Source organism: Triticum aestivum, chromosome 3A, assembly GCF_018294505.1.
Source record: "Triticum aestivum cultivar Chinese Spring chromosome 3A, IWGSC CS RefSeq v2.1, whole genome shotgun sequence".
NCBI lineage: Eukaryota > Viridiplantae > Streptophyta > Magnoliopsida > Poales > Poaceae > Triticum > Triticum aestivum.
In genome coordinates, this window is record NC_057800.1 from 142,941,203 (window position 1) to 142,961,233 (window position 20,031).

Below are 20,031 nucleotides of genomic sequence, written 5' to 3' on the forward strand. Positions count from 1 at the left end.
CCTGTTTTCCCAACAACTCAAGACGTTTTGAACGCCTGGCAGTCGCGTAGTGATGATTACTCCCTGGTTCAGTGCGGCATGCTTTACAGCTTAGAACCGGGGCTCAAAAAGCGTTTTGAGCAGCACGGAGCATATGAGATGTTCCAAGAGCTGAAAATGGTTTTCCAAGCTCATGCCCGGGTCGAGAGATATGAAGTCTCCGACAAGTTCTACAGTTGTAAGATGGAGGAGAATAATTCTGTCAGTGAGCACATACTCAAAATGTCTGGGTTGCACAACCGCTTATCTCAGCTGGGAGTTAATCTCCCAGATGATGCGTTCGTTGACAGAATCCTTCAGTCGCTCCCACCTAGCTACATGAGCTTTGTGTTGAACTCCAATATGCAGGGGATGGAAAAGACCATTCCTGAGGTATATTCAATGCTGAAATCAGCGGAGGTGGAGATCCAAAAGGAACATCAAGTGTTAATGGTGAATAAAACCACTAAGTTCAAGAAAGGCAAGGGTAAGAAGAACTTCAAGAAGGATGGAAAGGGAGTTGCCGGGAAGAAGCCAAAGCATTGACCCAAGCCTGAGACTGAGTGCTTTTATTGCAAGGGAAACGATCACTGGAAGCGGAACTGCCCCAAGTACTTAGCGGATAAGAAGGCCGGCAATACCAAAGGTATATGTGATATACATGTTATTGATGTGTACCTAACCAGCGCTCGTAGTAGCTCCTGGGTATTTGACACCGGTGCGGCTGCTCATATTTGTAACTCAAAACAGGAGCTGCGGAATAAGCGGAGACTAGCGAAGGACGAGCTGACGATGCGCGTCGGGAATGGTTCCAAGGTCGATGTGATCGCCGTCGGCACGCTACCTCTACATTTACCTACGGGATTAGTTTTAAACCTCAATAATTGTTATTTAGTACCAGCTTTAAGCATGAACATTGTATCTGGATCTCGTTTAATGTGAGATGGCTACTCATTTAAATCTGAGAATAATGGTTGTTCTATTTATATGAGAGATATGTTTTATGGTCATGCCCCGCTGGTCAATGGTTTATTCTTATTGAATCTCGAATGTGATGTTACACATATTCATAGTGTGAATGCAAAAAGATGTAAGGTTGATAATGATAGTCCCGCATACTTGTGGCACTGCCGCCTTGGTCACATTGGTGTCAAACGCATGAAGAAACTCCATGCAGATGGACTTTTGGAGTATCTTGATTATGAATCATTTGACACATGCGAACCATGCCTCATGGGCAAAATGACCAAGACTCCGTTCTCCGGAACAATGGAACGAGCAACCAACTTATTGGAAATCATACATACTGATGTGTGCGGTCCAATGAGCATTGAGGCTCGCAGTGGTTATCGTTATGTTCTCACCCTCACTAATGACTTGAGTAGATATGGGTATGTCTACTTAATGAAGCACAAGTCTGAGACCTTTGAAAAGTTCAAGGAATTTCAAAATGAGGTTGAGAATCAACGTGACAGGAAAAATAAAGTTCTTACGATCAGATCGTGGGGGAGAATATTTGAGTCACGAATTTGGCATGCACTTAAGGAAATGTGGAATTGTTTCACAACTCACGCCGCCTGGAACACCTCAGCGTAATGGTGTGTCCGAACATCGTAATCGCACTCTATTAGATATGGTGTGATCTATGATGTCTCTTACCGATCTACCGCTATCATTTTGGGGTTATGCTATAGAGACTGCCGCATTCACTTTAAATAGGGCTCCATCGAAATCCGTTGAGACGACACCGTATGAATTGTGGTTTGGGAAGAAACCTAAGCTGTCGTTTCTGAAAGTTTGGGGATGTGATGCTTATGTCAAGAAACTTCAACCTGAAAAGCTCGAACCCACATCGGAAAAATGCATCTTCAGAGGATACCCTAAGGAAACTATTGGGTATACCTTCTACCTCAGATCCGAAGGCAAGATCTTTGTTGCCAAGAATGAATCCTTTCTAGAGAAAGAGTTTCTCTCGAAAGAAGTAAGTGGGAGGAAAGTAGAACTTGATGAAGTATTGCCTCTTGAACCGGAGAGTGGCGCAGCTCAAGAAAATGTTTCTGTGGTGCCTGCACCGACTAGAGAGGAAGTTAATGACGATGATCATGAAACTTCAGATCAAGTTGCTACTCAACTTCGTAGGTCCACAAGGACACGTTCCGCACCAGAGTGGTACCGCAACCCTGTCCTGGAAATAATGTTGTTAGACAACAGTGAACCTTCGAACTATGAAGAAGCGATGGCGGGCCCAGATTCCAACAAATGTCTTGAAGCCATGAAATCCGAGATAGGATCCATGTATGAAAACAAAGTATGGACTTTGACAAACTTGCCCGATGATCGGCGAGCCATAGAAAATAAATGGATCTTCAAGAAGAAGACGGACGCGGATGGCAATGTGACCATCTATAAAGCTCGGCTTGTCACTAAGGGTTATCGACAAGTTCAAGGGGTTGACTACGATGAGACCTTCTCACCCGCAGCGAAGCTGAAGTCCGTCCGAATCATGTTAGCAATTGCCGCATTCTTTGATTATGAGATATGGCAAATGGACGTCAAAACGGCATTCTTTAATGGTTTCCTTAAGGAAGAATTGTATATGATGCAACCAGAAGGTTTTGTCGATCCTAAGAATGCTAACAAGGTATGCAAGCTCCAGCGCTCGATCTATGGGCTGGTGCAAGCATCTCGGAGTTGGAACATTCGTTTTGATGAGATGATCAAAGCATTTGGGTTTACGCAGATTTATGAAGCCTGTGTTTACAAGAAAGTGAGTGGGAGCTCTGTAGCATTTCTCATATTATATGTGGATGACATACTATTGATGGAAAATGATATAGAACTCTTGGAAATCATAAAGGCCTACTTGAATAAGTGTTTTTCAATAAAGGACCTTGGAGAAGCTGCTTATATATTAGGCATCAAGATCTATAGAGATAGATCGAGACGCCTCATTGGTCTTTCACAAAGCACGTACCTTGACAAGATATTGAAGAAGTTCAATATGGATCAGTCCAAGAAGGGGTTCTTGCCTGTATTACAAGGTGTGAGATTGAGCACGGCTCAATGCCCGACCATGGCAGAAGATAGAGAAAAGATGAGTGTCATCCCCTATGCCTCGGCCATAGGGTCTATTATGTATGCCATGCTGTGTACCAGACCTGATGTGAACCTTGCCGTAAGTTTGGTAGGAAGGTACCAAAGTAATCCTGACATGGAACACTGGACAGCGGTCAAGAATATCCTGAAGCACCTGAAAAGGACTAAGGATATGTTTCTCGTTTATGGAGGTGACGAAGAGCTCGTCGTAAAGGGTTACGTCGATGCTGGCTTCGACACAGATCCGGATGACTCCAAGTCACAAACCGGATATGTGTATATTTTGAATGGTGGGGTAGTCAGCTGGTGCAGTTGCAAGCAAAGCGTCGTGGCAGCCTCGGGGGCCGCTGCCTTCCCCGGGGGGCGGGCGCCCCCCCTAGTTGGAAACCCTAAGGGGGCCGCTGCCCCCCCCCCCGAGGGGCCGCGCCCCCCCCCCCCATGGGCCGCCGCCCCCTCTAGATGGATCTATGGGGCCGGCACCCCTCCCCTTCCCCTATATATAGTGGGGTTTTTGGGGCTGCCAGAGACACGAGTCTCCCTCTCTCCTGGCGCAGCCCTACCCCTCTCCCTCCTCGTCTCTCGCAGTGCTTGGCGAGCCCTGCTGGAGTGCCACGCTCCTCCACCACCACCACGCCGTCGTGCTGCTGCTGGATGGAGTCTTCCCCAACCTCTTCCTCTCTCCTTGCTGGATGAAGGTGCGGGAGACGTCATCGCGCTGCACGTGTGTTGAACGCGGAGGCACCGTTGTTCGGTGCTTAGATCGAAATCGGCCGCGATCTGAATTGCTTCGTGTACGACTCCACCGACCACGTTCTTGCAACGCTTCCGCGTCGCGATCTTCAAAGGTATGAAGATGCACTCCCCTCTTGTTGCTAGTAAACTCCATAGATTGATCTTGGTGATGCGTAGAATTTTTTTAATTTCTGCAACGATCCCCAACAGCGCCTACCCCCTGGCGCGCCCTCCCCCCCATGGGCCCCTCGTGGCTCCACCGACCTACTTCTTCCTCCTATATATGTTCACATACCCCGAAAACATCCAGGAGCACCACGAAACCCTATTTCCACTGCCGCAACCTTCTGTACCCAAGAGATCCCATCTTGGGGCCTTTTCCGGAGCTCCGCCAGAGGGGGCGTGGATCACGGAGGGCCTCTACATCAACTCTATGGCCCCTCTGATGATGTGTGAGTAGTTTACTTCAGACCTTCGGGTCCATAGCTATTAGCTAGATGGCTTCTTCTCTCTCTTTGGATCTCAATACAATGTTCTCCTCGATCTTCTTAGAGATCTATTCGATGTAATTCTTTTTGTGGTGTGTTTGTCGAGATCCGATGAATTGTGGGTTTATGATCAAGTCTAGCTATGAACAATATTTGATTCTTCTCTGGAATCTTTTATGTATGATTGGTTATTTTTGCAAGTCTCTTCGAATTATTAGTTTGGTTTGGCCTACTAGATTGATCTTTCTTGCAATGGGAGAAGTGGTTAGCTTTGGTTTCAATCTTGCGGTGCTCGACAGAAAGGAAAACGACACGTATTGTATTGTTGCCAGCGAGGATAAAAAGATGGGGTTTATATCATATTGCTTGAGTTTATCCCTCTACATCATGTCATCTTACCTAATGCGTTACTCTGTTCTTATGAACTTAATACTCTAGATCCATGTTGGGATAGCGGTCGATGTGTGGAGTAATAGTAGTAGATGCAGGCAGGAGTCGGTCTACTTGTCACAGACGCGATGCCTAGATATTCTCATAATTATTCGTTTTTCTATAAATTGCTCGACAGTAATTTGTTCACCCACCGTAATACTTATGCTATCTTGAGAGAAGCCACTGGTGAAACCTATGGCCCCGGGCTCTATTCTTCATTATATTAATCTCCCATCAACAAGTTATTTTCTGGCACCGTTTGTTGTGCAATCTTTACTTTTAATCTTTATTATAAAAATATCAAAAATATTATCTTATCATCTCTATCATATCTCACTCTCGTAAATGACCGTGAAGGGATTGACAACCCCTTTTATTGCGTTGGTTGCGAGGTTCTTATTTGTTTGTGTAGGTACGAGGGATTTGCGTGTGGCCTTCTACTGGATTGATACCTTGGTTCTCAAAAACTGAGGGAAATACTTACACTACTTTGCTGCATCACCCTTTTCTTTTCAAGGAAAAACCAATGCAGTGCTCAAGAGGGAGCAGTCCACACCGCCCGAGGCCGCCGCCCCGACATCCAGCCACCGCACACATTCTGTCGAGACATGGAGGAAGACCCTCACCGCCGCCTCCAGGATTCACCACATCGCGAAAACACCAAGCTGGGCAGGATGAGGCGAGGCCACGACGGCCAGGTCCATGCGGATCCGGCGAACCCTGGCCCACCAGCCGCCAGATCAGAGGATCTAGCTTCGATCCCAAGGCCGAGGCGGCCGGATCTGACAGGCGACGCCATCCCATGTGAGTGCGTGGGGCGACAACACCGGAGGCAACGACCGCCGCAGAGGGCTGGTCTCAGCGGCCACCAGGGGCGACGCGGGCGGCGGCGCCCGATGCAGGGTGGTGGACTCACCAGAGGCCTAGGTGGGTGCGCGGGGAAGCCCCCGCCGCCGCCTACCGCCGAACGGGCAAGCCCAACGACGACTGTCGACGGCGATGGGGGAGGAGGAGAAGGAGAGGCGGGGATATACAAATGGCATGCATGTCATAAGATAGGATCTTCCTATCAGCGACTATACATGACCTAAGTTTGTAATCTCCCCGCAATTATTGAAGTGTTGATTAATCTCCCCGCAGAAAGGAGCTCCTAATAAATGGCGATGTTTCATTTCGGTCCATGAAGAAATGCCTACGGTCGCTGCCGCGTACAGGTTCATGTCGCACGTCAGCACGTGCGTGCATGCGTCGACGCCTCTAATCTAATACCAACTCCACCGTGTGACCCATTTCTACCTCAAATCGTCCGTTTGTGTTCGTTTGGGGTAAAATGGACAAATCAAACGACCCAGCGCATGGGAGCATACAGACGTTTTGTCCGGCCCATGTCTGCCTTTGCCCTATTTCCAGACTAAAGTTGCTCTTGGTTTGGGGCCAAAGCGGACAGAAAGCGGACGTCTTCGCGTTCTCGTCGTCCGTCTGTGTCCGCCTCGACCCCACATGTCACTCTCTCCTTTTCTGTACCTGGCCCACCACGTGCACCCACGACCACGACGTATGGGGTAAAAATGGGGCAGTAGCGCTGCGTGCAGCGAGTTTGTGTGGCCTCTGTCCGGCGTTTGTTCTCCCTATTTCTACTCCATACGAACAAAATCTAGACAAAATGGGTATAGATTTAGGATCGTGCGGTGGAGTTGGCCTAAGTCCTCCATGTCCATGGCACCGCCACCAGCGGGCCAACAGACGGCGGTTGGTGCACATAATGATGGCCTAATCGCTTCTCCTACGGACAAACTATACTAGTGACAATTAAATTAGCAACCCCCGATCATCAATCAGCCACGATAATGATGCACCCATCATCATCACATGGTAAAGGCCGACGGGACGTGCACCGTGTACGTGTAAGTACATGCGAGCTGCCAGGCCGTGTCTCTCTTGTTTGAGGCCGAAAAGCAATTAGGTCATGCTAATTAATCCGGTGGTACTAGTACTAGCTTTTTGTTCGATTCCCCCGTTGACATGATTGAGCTCTGATGACAGTGGCCCAGAAGCTCTTTCTTCCTGGTGGCCTGGGACGTTCAAACTTGTCTGGGTGATCTGACAAAAAGGAAAGGCGAAAGCGAAGCGAGCGGCCAAGCGGCAGCTTCTGCTGGGCGCAATCATCGTGCCCGCTTGCTTCCTTCCTTTTCTTTTCCTTGTGCAGAATCGATCCATGGGAACCGGCTCGCTTTTCGTTTTCGCGCCGTCTGAGTTCCAAACATGAACCGCACACACGCTCCATGCATGCAGCCTTTGTTCAACATTCAAAAAAATAAAAATGCATGCAGCCTTTGTTTGTTTCGTTGATGTGGATGTGTCTACTGCTGCTTGTGAACCTTGGCAGTGGTGCTTGGGCACGGGAGAGCGAGTTTTCTCGGCTTGTTCGCCGTGGCCAAGGCGGCGCTTTTGGTGGCTTTTGACTTTGTAAAAAGACATGTTAGGGCATGTATTAAAGCGTATCATTCTCACATGGTTAACCGAGTATAGTAATGCGGCTTCGTTTGAACAAGAATATTTATGGCAGGGAGCGTGATCGAATCACGACCCAAGTGCTTCGAAACGATCTTTTGCATCGTCCGGTGACTGCTTTCCAGGGATAGGCGATGCGGTGCAACCACCGTGCCCACCCGGAAGAAGAAGAAGAATCCCAACGGATTGATTTGACCTTATCAAAATCCCAACGGCAGTAATACCGTACTACTACTAGACGAGATCGAAGCATGGACCAAGAAGATTCAACCGGCGGCTAGGCTAGGCTAGGTTTTCCTACCGTGACTGCGCACAGGAAGGCCGTCTGGTGCTGGTGCCCAATCGCTCGCCGCGCGCTGCCCATCTGACCGACACCACACACGGCGCGGCGGACGCGGCAAGCCCAGAGCGCCTCGCCACGCCCCGCCCCGCCCCGCCCATCACCCCGCCGCTCCGCAGTCCGCACATGCAGCCCCCACAAATCCAGCACAAGCTCCACGAGTCCACGACCCCCCTACCGACTCGCTCCCGCCGCGCCGTCGTAGGCTCGTAGCGCCAACTCCCCAGACCCTCTCGCCCCGCCCCGCCTCCCACACCACAGCAGCAGCCACGCTTCCCCAGGCCGAGCACAAAGCAGCCACCTTCCCTTCCACTCCGCGCCTCCGTTACCCAGATCCAACTAAGTAGCAGCAGAGCAGCGCAGCTCCGTCCAAGAAGACCACCCCACCCGCACCAAGGGAGAGAGAGAGAGAGCGCGCGGCGCCATGCCGCCCCGGCTGCTCACCCTGGCGGCGCTGCTGCTGCTGAGCGCCACGCTGGGCGCGCCGGAGCCGGAGGCCGACAGGGCAGCGCTGCTGGACTTCCTCGCGGGGGTGGGCGGCGGCGGGCGCATCAACTGGGCCGCCGCCCGCCCCGTCTGCGCCAACTGGACGGGCGTCACCTGCAGCGCCGACGGCGCCCGCGTCGTCGAGCTGCGCCTGCCGGGGCTCGCCCTCTCGGGCCCCGTGCCGCGCCGCACGCTCGCCCGCCTCACCGCGCTCCGGGTGCTCAGCCTCCGCGCCAACGACCTCTCCGGCGCCTTCCCGGACGACCTGCTCGCGCTCCCGGGCCTCGCGGGCCTCCACCTCCAGCGCAACGCCTTCTCCGGCGCCCTGCCGCCCGGCCTCGCGGGGCTCAAGAGGCTGCAGGTGCTCGACCTCTCCTTCAACGCCTTCGACGGGGCCCTGCCCGGCGCGCTCTCCAACCTCACCCAGCTCGTCGCGCTCAACCTCTCCAACAACTCGCTCTCCGGCCGCGTCCCCGACCTCGGCCTCCCGGCGCTGCAGTTCCTCAACCTCTCCAACAACCACCTCGACGGCCCCGTGCCCGGCTCCCTGCTCAGGTTCTCGGACGCCTCCTTCGCCGGGAACAGCATGACGCGGCCGGCGCCGGTGTCGCCGGCGGTCCCGCCACCGTCGCTCGCCCCGCCGGCGGCCGGCGCGCCCGCCAAGAAACGGGGCCGGCTCAGCGAGGCGGTCGTTCTTGCCATTATCGTCGGCGGGTGCGTCATGCTGTTCGCGGTCGTCGCGGTGCTGCTGATAGCCTTCTGCAGCAGGCGGGGCGGCGAGGAGGGGAGCCGGGCGGGGTCCGGGAAGGGCGGGGACAAGAAGGGGAGGGAGTCGCCGGAGTCCAAGGCGGTGACCGGCAGGGCCGGGGACGGCAACCGGCTGGTGTTCTTCGAGGGCCCGTCACTGGCGTTCGACCTGGAGGACCTTCTCCACGCCTCCGCCGAGGTTCTCGGGAAGGGAGCGTTCGGCACGGCGTACCGGGCGCTGCTGGAGGACGCCACCACCGTGGTGGTGAAGAGGCTCAAGGAGGTCAGCGCCGGGCGGCGCGAGTTCGAGCAGCAGATGGAGCTCATTGGGCGGATCCGGCACGACAATGTGGCGGAGCTCCGGGCGTACTACTACTCCAAGGACGAGAAGCTGCTCGTGTACGACTACTACAGCAGGGGAAGTGTATCCAACATGCTTCACGGTATGCTTCTTGCTCTCCCTTCTCCATGTCACTTTCACAGTTTCTTCTTCAGCACTACAGTGTGGCTAATGAATTTGCAATTTGTAGCTGTATGATAAATGGCATTGTTTGTTAGAACTGTGGTAACGGTGATGATAATGAGAGTGGTCCTCGTTGGGGGCATCCGATAAAATGGGAATGGCACTGAGAAGATTGCCATTGTCCCCTGGGCAAGATAGCGAGTATTATAGAAAGGCTAACAGATGTACTGCAGGTCCTTGTTCTTGCTGTTGCTAATGGCTACTGTCATGTGTTATGGTTGTGCCCTATTTTTTATTTAAGTTTCACCTGAGCAGGACTTTTGTGGAAACAACTCATCTTTGCTCCTACTCAGTTTAGACTGTATTTCTCAGATTATATCTTTTGTCTTGCTTGAATAGTCTACTTGTGACTAGTTTTCCTTTCATTCTTTTTTGAAACTTTACTTGTGACTAGTTTCCTTCACTAAAAGGTTGAAGTTACCATACTCAAGAGTAGCATATTCAATTTGTTTATACTTAGTCTTGGATTATTCCTTTTAGATTAAAATTCTCATATTCTTAGATCTAGCCGCTTGGTGTTCTTGAAGTGTCCATATCATGCTTAGCTGCATGGACTTTTAATATGTGCACGCGTATTCAGACCATGAGCAACCAGTTTAATTCTCGTTCACATGGCATGTTTGGTGTATGCTGGAGTAGTCATGTCAAGGCCAATATAGTAGCACTAGGATCTGTTTCATTACACCAAATCATGTATGATAATCACGGCATCTTGTTGTTAAAGCATTTCATTACTGTCACCGGAGTCTTGAAATACAAATTTCACATTGCATACAAATTTCACTTGTTTGCGCTTCCTCAGTTTTGACTGTATTGCTCCAAATACATCTGTTGTCTTGCTTGAATACTTGGGACTGGTTTCCTTCTCTAAAAGGTTGACCTTATTATACTCAAGAGTAGCATACTTAATTTGGTTATACTTCTCAATCTTGCATTATTATTTTTAGATTAAAATTATTTTCTTCCTCTATCTAGCCGCTTGGTATTCTTAAAGTGTCCATATCATGCTTATCTGCATTGGACTTGTAATATTTGCATGTGTATTCAAACCGTGAGCAACCAGTTTAATTCTAGTTCACATGACATGTTTGGTGTATGGGCAATATAGTAGCAATATGATCTGTTCCCTTACACCCAATCATGTAGTGTAATCACATCACTTACTGTTGAAGCACTTCTACCATTACCAGATTCCTGGAATACAAATTTGACATTTTGAGTGATGCATACTTTACATGTTAGTAGTGGCACGCTGAGAATATTTGCAAGAAATGAAACTGAAGATGGGGTCATGCACAAGAAAACTGTAAATGGGGGAAATGTTTTGGAAGATTAATGCAACAAATAGCGTTGGAGCTTTGTCACTAGCTAGAAAGTTAATCTTGTCTTGTTCATTGGTGAAACATCTGAAATTGCTAGTGTTGGTGTTCACTGCCATAACCCATCCCCCATTTCCCTATCAGAATCGGGACCAGAGGAGGACCACCGTTAGATGCATCAGTATCGTGATGGACAACAAATTAATACTAGACATCGGCCACAAGCATTAATTCTGGTGTGAGCTCGTGGCAGTAGTAATTCCGATAATTTGACATGAGATGCCTTTACAAGATGAGCCATTTGCATTTTATTGATATCCAAACTTGAATATGACGTACATCTCATAATTCTGCCAATTGTTTTCTCTTTGCAGGGAAGCGGGGTCTGGACAGAACACCATTGGATTGGGAGACTAGAGTAAGGATAGCCCTGGGCGCAGCAAGAGGGATCGCCCACATCCACACTGAGAACAATGGGAAATTTGTTCATGGCAACATCAAGGCGTCAAATGTGTTCCTCAACAGCCAGCAATATGGCTGCATCTCTGACCTTGGCTTGGCGCCACTGATGAACCCGATAACCGCAAGGTCCCGTTCTCTGGGATACTGTGCACCTGAGATCACCGACACAAGGAAATCAACGCAGTGCTCTGATGTCTACAGCTTCGGTGTCTTTGTGCTCGAGCTCCTCACTGGCAAGTCACCTGTTCAGATAACTGGCGGCGGCAACGAGGTTGTCCACCTTGTCAGGTGGGTGCAGTCCGTTGTCCGGGAGGAGTGGACCGCCGAGGTGTTTGACGGCGAGCTGATGAGGTACCCTAACATCGAGGAGGAGATGGTGGAGATGCTACAGATCGCCATGGCATGCGTCTCGAGGAACCCAGAGCGGCGGCCGAAGATGAAGGACATGGTGAAGATGATCGAAGAGGTCGGCAGGAACGACAGTGGGACGCGGGCTTCGACGGAGGCCTCGACGCCGGTGGGGGAAGCTCGGAACAAGGCAGAAAGCTCATCTGCAGCCTCCTGATGGAGTTCTCTGAAGTATCATTTTTTTTCGTCTTTGCAAGGGTAGGAGCACGGATAGTTCTGTGTCTTGACGGCGCTGCATGATTCTTTTGTCTTATGATGATTTACATGTTACGAAATTGTAACACCTTGCCATGTGGAACTACGGAAATTGTTTGCTTATTATGCAGCACCTGCTCACTGCTTTTCTGCAAGCAATTGAACCAATATCTGATCTGTAAACACTTTGGTGGAAGCTACTCCTTATCTGAGCAATAGAACAGTGACTGCCAAATCTTGAGACTTGAATGCACTGATGGTAAATTAGGGATGGCAATGGTTAGGGTATTGGCGGGTATAATCTCCTTCAACCCAAACCCATACCCACAGAAACGCAGGTAGCTCCAGCAGGCGTGCTAAATTCCAGTGCGCACGCCCAGCACAAGCAACATTTTCCACTCAAACATAGAACCAAGAAGATCAAACACACACAAAATAAATCAACAATAAATAATTCAATTATTATTACAACTCAAACAAATAGTTTATCTTCAATACAACAAATAGTTCATGAACAATACAAGGAATAGTCAACAAATACAACAAACGTACAACATCAAACTAGTTTTGTTGCCCATCCCATGACCACCACCCATCGACTAGATCCTTTTGAAGCTCATCATGTGTTTCGACACGTCGAATGGCATGATAGAAGGCAACAAAGCGGGCCACCCTCGGAGCCCTCCTCCGCACTCGCACGAGATGTCCCATCAACTCATAATGAGAATAGTCTAAATCTTGCCCACGCTCATTCTCGATGATCATATTATGCATGATCACACAAGCGTTCATGATGTACCGAAGGATCTTTTGATCCCAAAATCTAGCCGGCCCTCTCACGATAGCAAATTGGGATTGCAAAATTCCAAAAGCTCTCTCCACATCTTTCCTAGCCGTCGCTTGAGCATTGTGGAAATCAAGTTTTTTCTTACCTTGCAGTGCCTTCAACGGCTTCACAAGTGTTTGCCACCTTGGGTAGATGCCATCCGCAAGATAGCAGCCACAATTGTATGTGTGGCCATTTGCTACAAACTCCACCGGTGGAGTTTCACCATTTGCAATCCTATTCATGAGTGGTGACCGTTGAAGAACCTTGATGTTGTTGCAAGATCCAGGCATTCCGAAAAAAACATGTCAAATCCAAGTCTCATGATCAGCCACCGCTTCAAAGATTATAGTGGAACCATTTTTTTGGTCGTGAAATTGTCCATGCCATGTCGTAGGACAGTTCTTCCAACTTCCATGCATGTAATCTGTTGACCCAAGCATACTTGAGAATCCGTGAGCTTTGTTGACCTCCAAAAGCCTTGCGGTGTCTTCAACATTGAGAGCTCTCAAATATTCCGGATCAAACACTTGCACAATTCCAATTCCGAAGCGCTTGACACACATGATGGCTTGACTCTCACCCATGACCAAGTGGTCATCAACTAGATCCGCCGGAATACCGTATGCCAACATACGCAAAGCGGCGGTCACCTTTTGGAAGGTGCGATGTCTGAGTTCTCCGGTGGCATTGCTCCTTTGCTGAAAAACCCGATCATGGCTCGCCAGTTTCTCCGCAATGTGTTTGAACAACTCGATGTGCATCCTAAAACGGCGCCGAAAGCAGGACTCGAGGTATGTGAGATTCTCCACAAAATAGTTCCTCATCAATCTGTTGTGGGCATCGATCCTTTCCCTCCATAATTTCTGACGACCGAAAACCGAGTCACCGTGCTTCAGCTTTTTATTGACGTGCATAGCTAGGATCATCGCGACGTCCTCTTCCTCTTGAAGATCAAATTCTTCATCGAAAGAATCGTAGGACGAACTCATCTCCAAACTTAAATTAAAACTAATTTGAAACTACAAACAATATGCACAAAATTCATCTACAAATATAAAGTTAGAAGGAAAATATACCTTGCAAGTGTTTTGTCAAATACCTTGTGGGCGCTGAGCTGCAAACGGTCGTCGGGCGCTATTCATTAGAGGAACGGTGCGCTCGAGGGGCGGTGGTGAGGAGAGAAGGTGAAGGAAGCAGCGGTGGCCACCGGGAGAAGCAGGGGAAGCGGCGGCGCGCTGGGGATAGGCGGGCGAAGCGCCGATGGGTCACCAGAGCGAATGAGGGAAGGTGCGGGTGGAGGCGCCAGCGCCTGGAGGTTTTAGATCCGTCGGTTGGTGAGATTCGCGTGCACGATTTGCTTGTCCAGCGCACGTGAGCGGGCACACCAAATACCCAGCGCGCTGGCGCCTTTTTACCGCGCGTGGGATTATAGCGCGACTGTTGGAGCGCTACTTTCGACAGCGCGAGCGTCATATAGCCCTTTTTTCAGCGCACGACTTATTTAGCGCGTTTCTTGGAGATACTCTAACACCCTACCCATACCCATCGGGTACCCTATACCCAATGGCTACCCAGTGGGTAAAATGTATAACATTTAAATTTTTAAAAGGTAGAGAAATGAGTTTAAAAATCAAGTGATGATGGGCAAGTAGTATAGCACATACACATCCTCCTCATGTGGGAGGCATCAATGAAGTATGCGCAACGGTTCGTGGGGATAGTTTGATCGTTGGAGAGGAATCTAAGAGAGAAGTGTCGATATTTCATCTTTTTGGGGAGTCACATAGGTCGTAGGAGGAGTGGCGAGCAGGTGATTGCGGGCCAATGAGCTATGAACGGTTTCAGGAATACGAGATTTAGGGTTGGGCCATAGGAGTTGTATGTTGACCCACATACGAACTATTTTTATTATTTATTATTTTCTGGGTATCCATTTGATTACCCATGGGCACAAGTTCATACCCATGTCTTACCCTTATATTTTGCGGGTACGGATACCCATTACCCATGGGTACAAAATCTCTTCAAGTCTTGCCATGCCGTTTGTTTTTGGGTAGGGTACACGCGGGTACCCATACCCATGGGCAAAACTGCCATCCCTATGGTAAATAAACTTGTCGACCAGGAAAAACTCAGTTGTTTAGCTCTAGGAACTCAGCCGCCCTCCCTCCCGCGTCGCCCCCGTGCGGTGTCGGGGAGGAAACCCTAAATCCCTCCACCGTCCATCCCCCTCCCCTCCCTCCACCTCCCTCGCCGCTGCCATAGGGTGTGCTTGGGCGAAGCCCGGTGGGCACCGGTGGCGGCGGGGTATTTTTCGTCCTCTCACGCGGTGAGACAGACATGGGCCGTCTTCCCCTAGCCTGAGCGTGGTGCGGGCACTGGGCATCACGACGACGATGTGCAGGCGCGTCTGTGTCGTCGGTGCGTCAGGCGCCATGGTGGCTGGCGGTTCACGTGGGTTGGCCTCGGTCAAATCCGTCCAGGATCTGACGCTGACGGCTCATCTGGCGGCGAGGGCTGGGACAAGCAGGGGCCGCGGGCGGCAAGCGCTGTTGTGCATAGGGCGGCAGGGCTGGTGGCGTGGTTGAGGTGGAGGTGGCGCGTACGTGGCCAGGTGTCCGGTTGGCCCTCCTTCTCGGCTTTAGGACGACGGTGTGCGATGCAGGAGGACTGATACGTCTCCAGCGTATCTATAATTTTTGATTGTTCCATGCTATTATATTATCAACCTTGGATGTTTTATATGCATTTATATACTATTTTATATGATTTTTGGGACTAACCTATTAACCTAGAGCCCAGTGCCAGTTTCTGCTTTTCCCCTTGTTTTAGAGTATCGCAAAAAAGGAAAATCAAACGGAGTCCAATTGACCTGAAACTTCACGAAACTTATTTTTTGACCAGAAGAAGCCCACAGAGTATCAGAATTGGACCAGGAGAGTCCCGGGCTGCACACGGGGGTGGGGGGCGCGCCTCCTGCCTCGTGGACAACCCGGAGGTCCACTGACGTACTTCTTCCTCCCATATATACCCATATACCCTAAAAACTCCGGGGAGCAGAATAGATTGGGAGTCCCGCCGCCAGAAGCCTCCGTAGCCACCGAAAACCAATCTAGACCCGTTCCGGCACCCTGCCGGAGGGGGAAATCCCTCTCCGATGGCTATCTTCATCATCCCGGTGCTCTCCATGACGAGGAGGGAGTAGTTCTCCCTTGGGGCTGAGGGTATGTACCAGTAGCTATGTGTTTGATCTCTCTCTCTCTCTCTCTCTCTCTCTCTCTCTCTCTCGTGTTTTTGAGGTGGCACGATCTTAATGTATCGCGAGCTTTGCTATTATAGTTCGATCTTATGATGTTTCTCCCCCTCTACTCTCTTGTAATGGATTGAGTTTTCCCTTTGAAGTTATCTTATCGGATTGAGTCTTTAAGGATTTGAGAACACTTGATGTATGTCTTGCGTGGGATACCCATGGTGACAATGGGGTATTCTATTGATCCACTTGATGTATGTTTTGGTGATCAACTTGCGGGTTCCGCCCATGAACCTATGCATAAGGGTTGGCACACGTTTTCGTCTTGACTCTTCGGTAAAAACTTTGGGGCACTCTTTGAAGTACTTTGTGTTGGTTTGAATAGATGAATCTGAGATTGTGTGATGCATATCGTATAATCATACCCACGGATACTTGAGGTGACATTGGAGTATCTAGGTGACATTAGGGTTTTGGTTGATTTGTGTCTTAATGTGTTATTCTAGTATGAACTCTTGAATAGATCGATCCGAACGAATAACTTTGAGGTGGTTTCGTACCCTACCATAATCTCTTCGTTTGTTCTCCGCTATTAGTGACTTTGGAGTGACTCTTTGTTGCATGTTGAGGGATAGTTATGTGATTCAATTATGTTATTATTGTTGAGAGGACTTGCACTAGTGAAAGTATGAACCCTAGGCCTTGTTTCCCAGCATTGCAATACCGTTTATGCTCACTTTTATCATTAGTTACCTTGCTGTTTTTATATTTTCGGATTACAAAAACCTTTATCTATTATCCATATACCACTTGTATCATCATCTCTTTGCCGAACTAATGCACCTATACAATTTACCATTGTATTGGGTGTGTTGGGGACACAAGAGACTCTTTATTATTTGGTTGCAGGGTTGCTTGAGAGAGACCATCTTCATCCTACGCCTCCTACGGATTGATAAACCTTAGGTCATCCACTTGAGGGAAGTTTGCTACTGTCCTACAAACCTGTGCACTTGGAGGCCCAACAACGTCTACAAGAAGAAGGTTGTGTAGTAGACATCAATCTCTTTTCTGGCGCCGTTGCCGGGAAGGTTAGCGCTTGAAGGTATATCTTTAGATATTGCAATCGAATCTTTTAGTTTCATGTTTTATCACTAGTTTAGTCTATAAAAGAAAACAAAAAAATAATGGAATTAAGTTTGCCTCATACGCTTCATCTTTTCAATATCTTTCATGAGTACGATGGAAAGAAAAATTGTGCCAACGTGTTAGAAACAGAATGCATTAGAATGTTCGGCACTAAATAGCTGAATGATAAGCATGATTGCAATGTTGTTAGTATGAATTCCTTGAATATCCATGATGCTAATGATATGCAAAGCCACAAACTTGGGGAAGCTATGTTTGATGAAGATGATATTTTTTGTCCCCTAAGTTTTGATGAGCAAATTTATTATGATGAAAGCATGCCTCCTATTTATGATGATTATATTGATGAAAGTGGATTTGGAGAGGCCATGACTTTATTTTGTGATGAATCCACTATTCCGGAAGAGGTTCCAATTGATTATGAGAACAAAGTTGCTATCTATGATGATTATTGTGATGACTTATATGCTATAAAGAAAAATGATATCCATGAAACTTGTCATCATGATTTTAGTTTTCAATTGGATTATGCCTCACATGATAATTATTTTGTTAAGTTTGCTCCCATTATTATTCATGAGAAGAATTTTGCTTATGTGGAGTAATAAAACTTATATGCTTGTGATACGTAACGTATCTATAATTTTTGATTACTCCATGCTATATTATCTACTGTTTGGACTATATTGGGCTTTATTTTTCACGTTTATATTATTTTTGGGACTAACCTATTAACCGGAGGCCCAGCCCAGAATTGCTTTTTTTTGCCTATTTCAGTGTTTCGGATAAACGGAATATCAAACAGAGTCCAAACGGAATAAAATCTTCAGGAACGTGATTTTCTCACCGAACGTGATCTAGAAGACTTGGACCCTGCTCCACGGAACAAAAGAGGCGGTCACGAGGGTGGGGGGCGCCCCCCTAGGGCGCGCCCCTGCCTCGTGGGCCCCTCGTTACTCCTCCGGCGTACTTCTTCCTCCTATATATACACACGTACCCCCAAACGATCAGAACAGGAGCCAAAAACCTAATTCCACCGCCGCAACTTTCTGTATCCATGAGATCCCATCTTGGGGCCTGTTCCGGAACTCCACCGGAAGAGGGCCGTCATCACGAAGGGCTTCTACATCATCATAGCCTCTCCGATGAAGTGTGAATAGTTTACCTCAGACCTTCGGGTCCATAGTTAGTAGCTAGATGGCTTCTTCTCTCTCTTTGAATCTCAATACAAAGTTCTCCCCTCTTTTGTGGAGATCTATTCGATGTAATCTTCTTTTTACGATGTGTTTGTTGAGATTGATGAATTGTGGGTTTATGATCAAGTCTATCTATGAATAATACTTGAATATTCTCTGAATTCTTTTATGTATGATTGGTTATCTTTGCAAGTCTCTTCGAATTATCCGTTTGGTTTGGCCAACTAGATTGGTAGTTCTTGTCATGGGAGAAGTGCTTAGCTTTGGGTTCGATCTTGCGGTGTTCTTACCCAGTGACAGAAGGGGCAGCAAGGCACGTATTGTATCATTGCCATCGAGGATAATAAGATGGGGTTTATTTCATATTGCATGAATTTATCTCTCTACATCATGTCATCTTGCTTAAGGCGTTACTCTGTTTTTAACTTAATACTCTAGATGCATGTTGGATAGCGGTCGATGAGTGGAGTAATAGTACTAGATGCAGAATCGTTTCGATCTACTTGTCACGGACGTGATGCCTATATACATGATCATGCCTAGATATACTCATAACTATGCTCAATTCTGTCAATTGCTCAACAGTAATTTGTTCACCCACCGTAGAATACTTATGCTCTTGAGAGAAGCCACTAGTGAAACCTATGGCCCCCGGGTCTATTCTCATCATATCAATCTCCATTATTTTAACCTTGCTTTGCTTTTTTACTTTGCCTTTACTTTTTACTTTGCATCTTTATACCAAAAATATTATATCTATCAGATCTCACTTTCGTAAGTGACCGTGAAGAGCTTGACAACCCCTAATCGCGTTGGTTGCGAGTAGCTATCGCTTTGTGCAGGTACGAGGGACTTGAGCGTGGGCCCCTACTGGATTGATATCTTGGTTCTCAAAAACTAAGGGAAATACTTACGCTACTCTGCTGCATCATCCCTTCCTCTTCGGGGAAAACCAACGCAAGCTCAAGACGTAGCAAGAAGGATTTCTGGCGCCGTTGCCGGGGAGTCTACGCAAAAAGTTAACATACCAAGTACCCATCACAATCCCTATCTCTCACATTACATTATTTGTCATTTGCCTCGCGTTTTCCTCTCCCCCCAGTTCACCCTTGCCATTTTATTCGCCTTCTCTCTCTCCCTATCCCCCCTCTCTATTTGCCTCTTGTTTGCTTGTGTGCTAGTTTGCTTGCTTGTCGTTATGTCTGAAACTGGGAAAGTTATCGCCAATATGAGCGATAACAATATCATGGAAAATTCTGATGCTCCTGCTAAAGAACCTACCATCTTTCATACAAAAAAATTCCGTGTTGGTAGTGGTAATATTATTCGCGCGTCTCAGGTGCGGGCTGGCAACCATGGCCACGCGGGTGGCGTGGTTGCGGGGGGTTGACGATGGTAGGGTGCGACGGCGGGGTGTGAGCGCCGGGGTACACCACTTGCCCTGTCCTTTGACCGACCGACGGTGGTGGCGGCCGTTGACGTCGCATCCTTCCTGAAGACTCTGTCGTGGCGTTCCACTCGTGTCGTCTTGTTCCGCGTGAAAACCTGATCTTCGGGATCGAGCGGTGGCGGCTATCTATAGTCATATCCTTTTTGGAGGCGCTGCTTTGGAGTCACGGCTTCGTTGTTGTCTGGCTCATCTCTTTATTATGGTTGCTTATGGTGGAGGTCTCCGTCGGTTTCAAGCGATTTTCTTAGTTTGATTGTTGATCCATGGGATGATGTGTGAGTGTCTGACACCTTTATATCTTGCCTTGGGTATGTGCTGTGTGTGATGGTGCCGTTTGTTTGTACGGCTCTTAGTTGTAATGGTTGCTTTATATAATATAAATATAAATTGAGGGGAAATC

The 20,031-nt window shown here is 48.4% G+C and overlaps 1 protein-coding gene across 1 annotated transcript; it reads left to right on the top strand.

Moving 5' to 3' along the window:
* The first annotated feature begins 7,736 nt into the window (after positions 1-7,736).
* On the top strand, positions 7,737-12,006 carry LOC123060734 (probable inactive receptor kinase At4g23740). The gene is made up of 2 exons (XM_044483560.1): positions 7,737-9,293; positions 11,067-12,006. Exons 1-2 carry the CDS (start codon positions 8,042-8,044, stop codon positions 11,717-11,719), a joined length of 1,905 nt encoding a protein of 634 aa, XP_044339495.1. The 5' UTR covers positions 7,737-8,041; the 3' UTR covers positions 11,720-12,006.
* Positions 12,007-20,031: the final 8,025 nt, after the last annotated feature.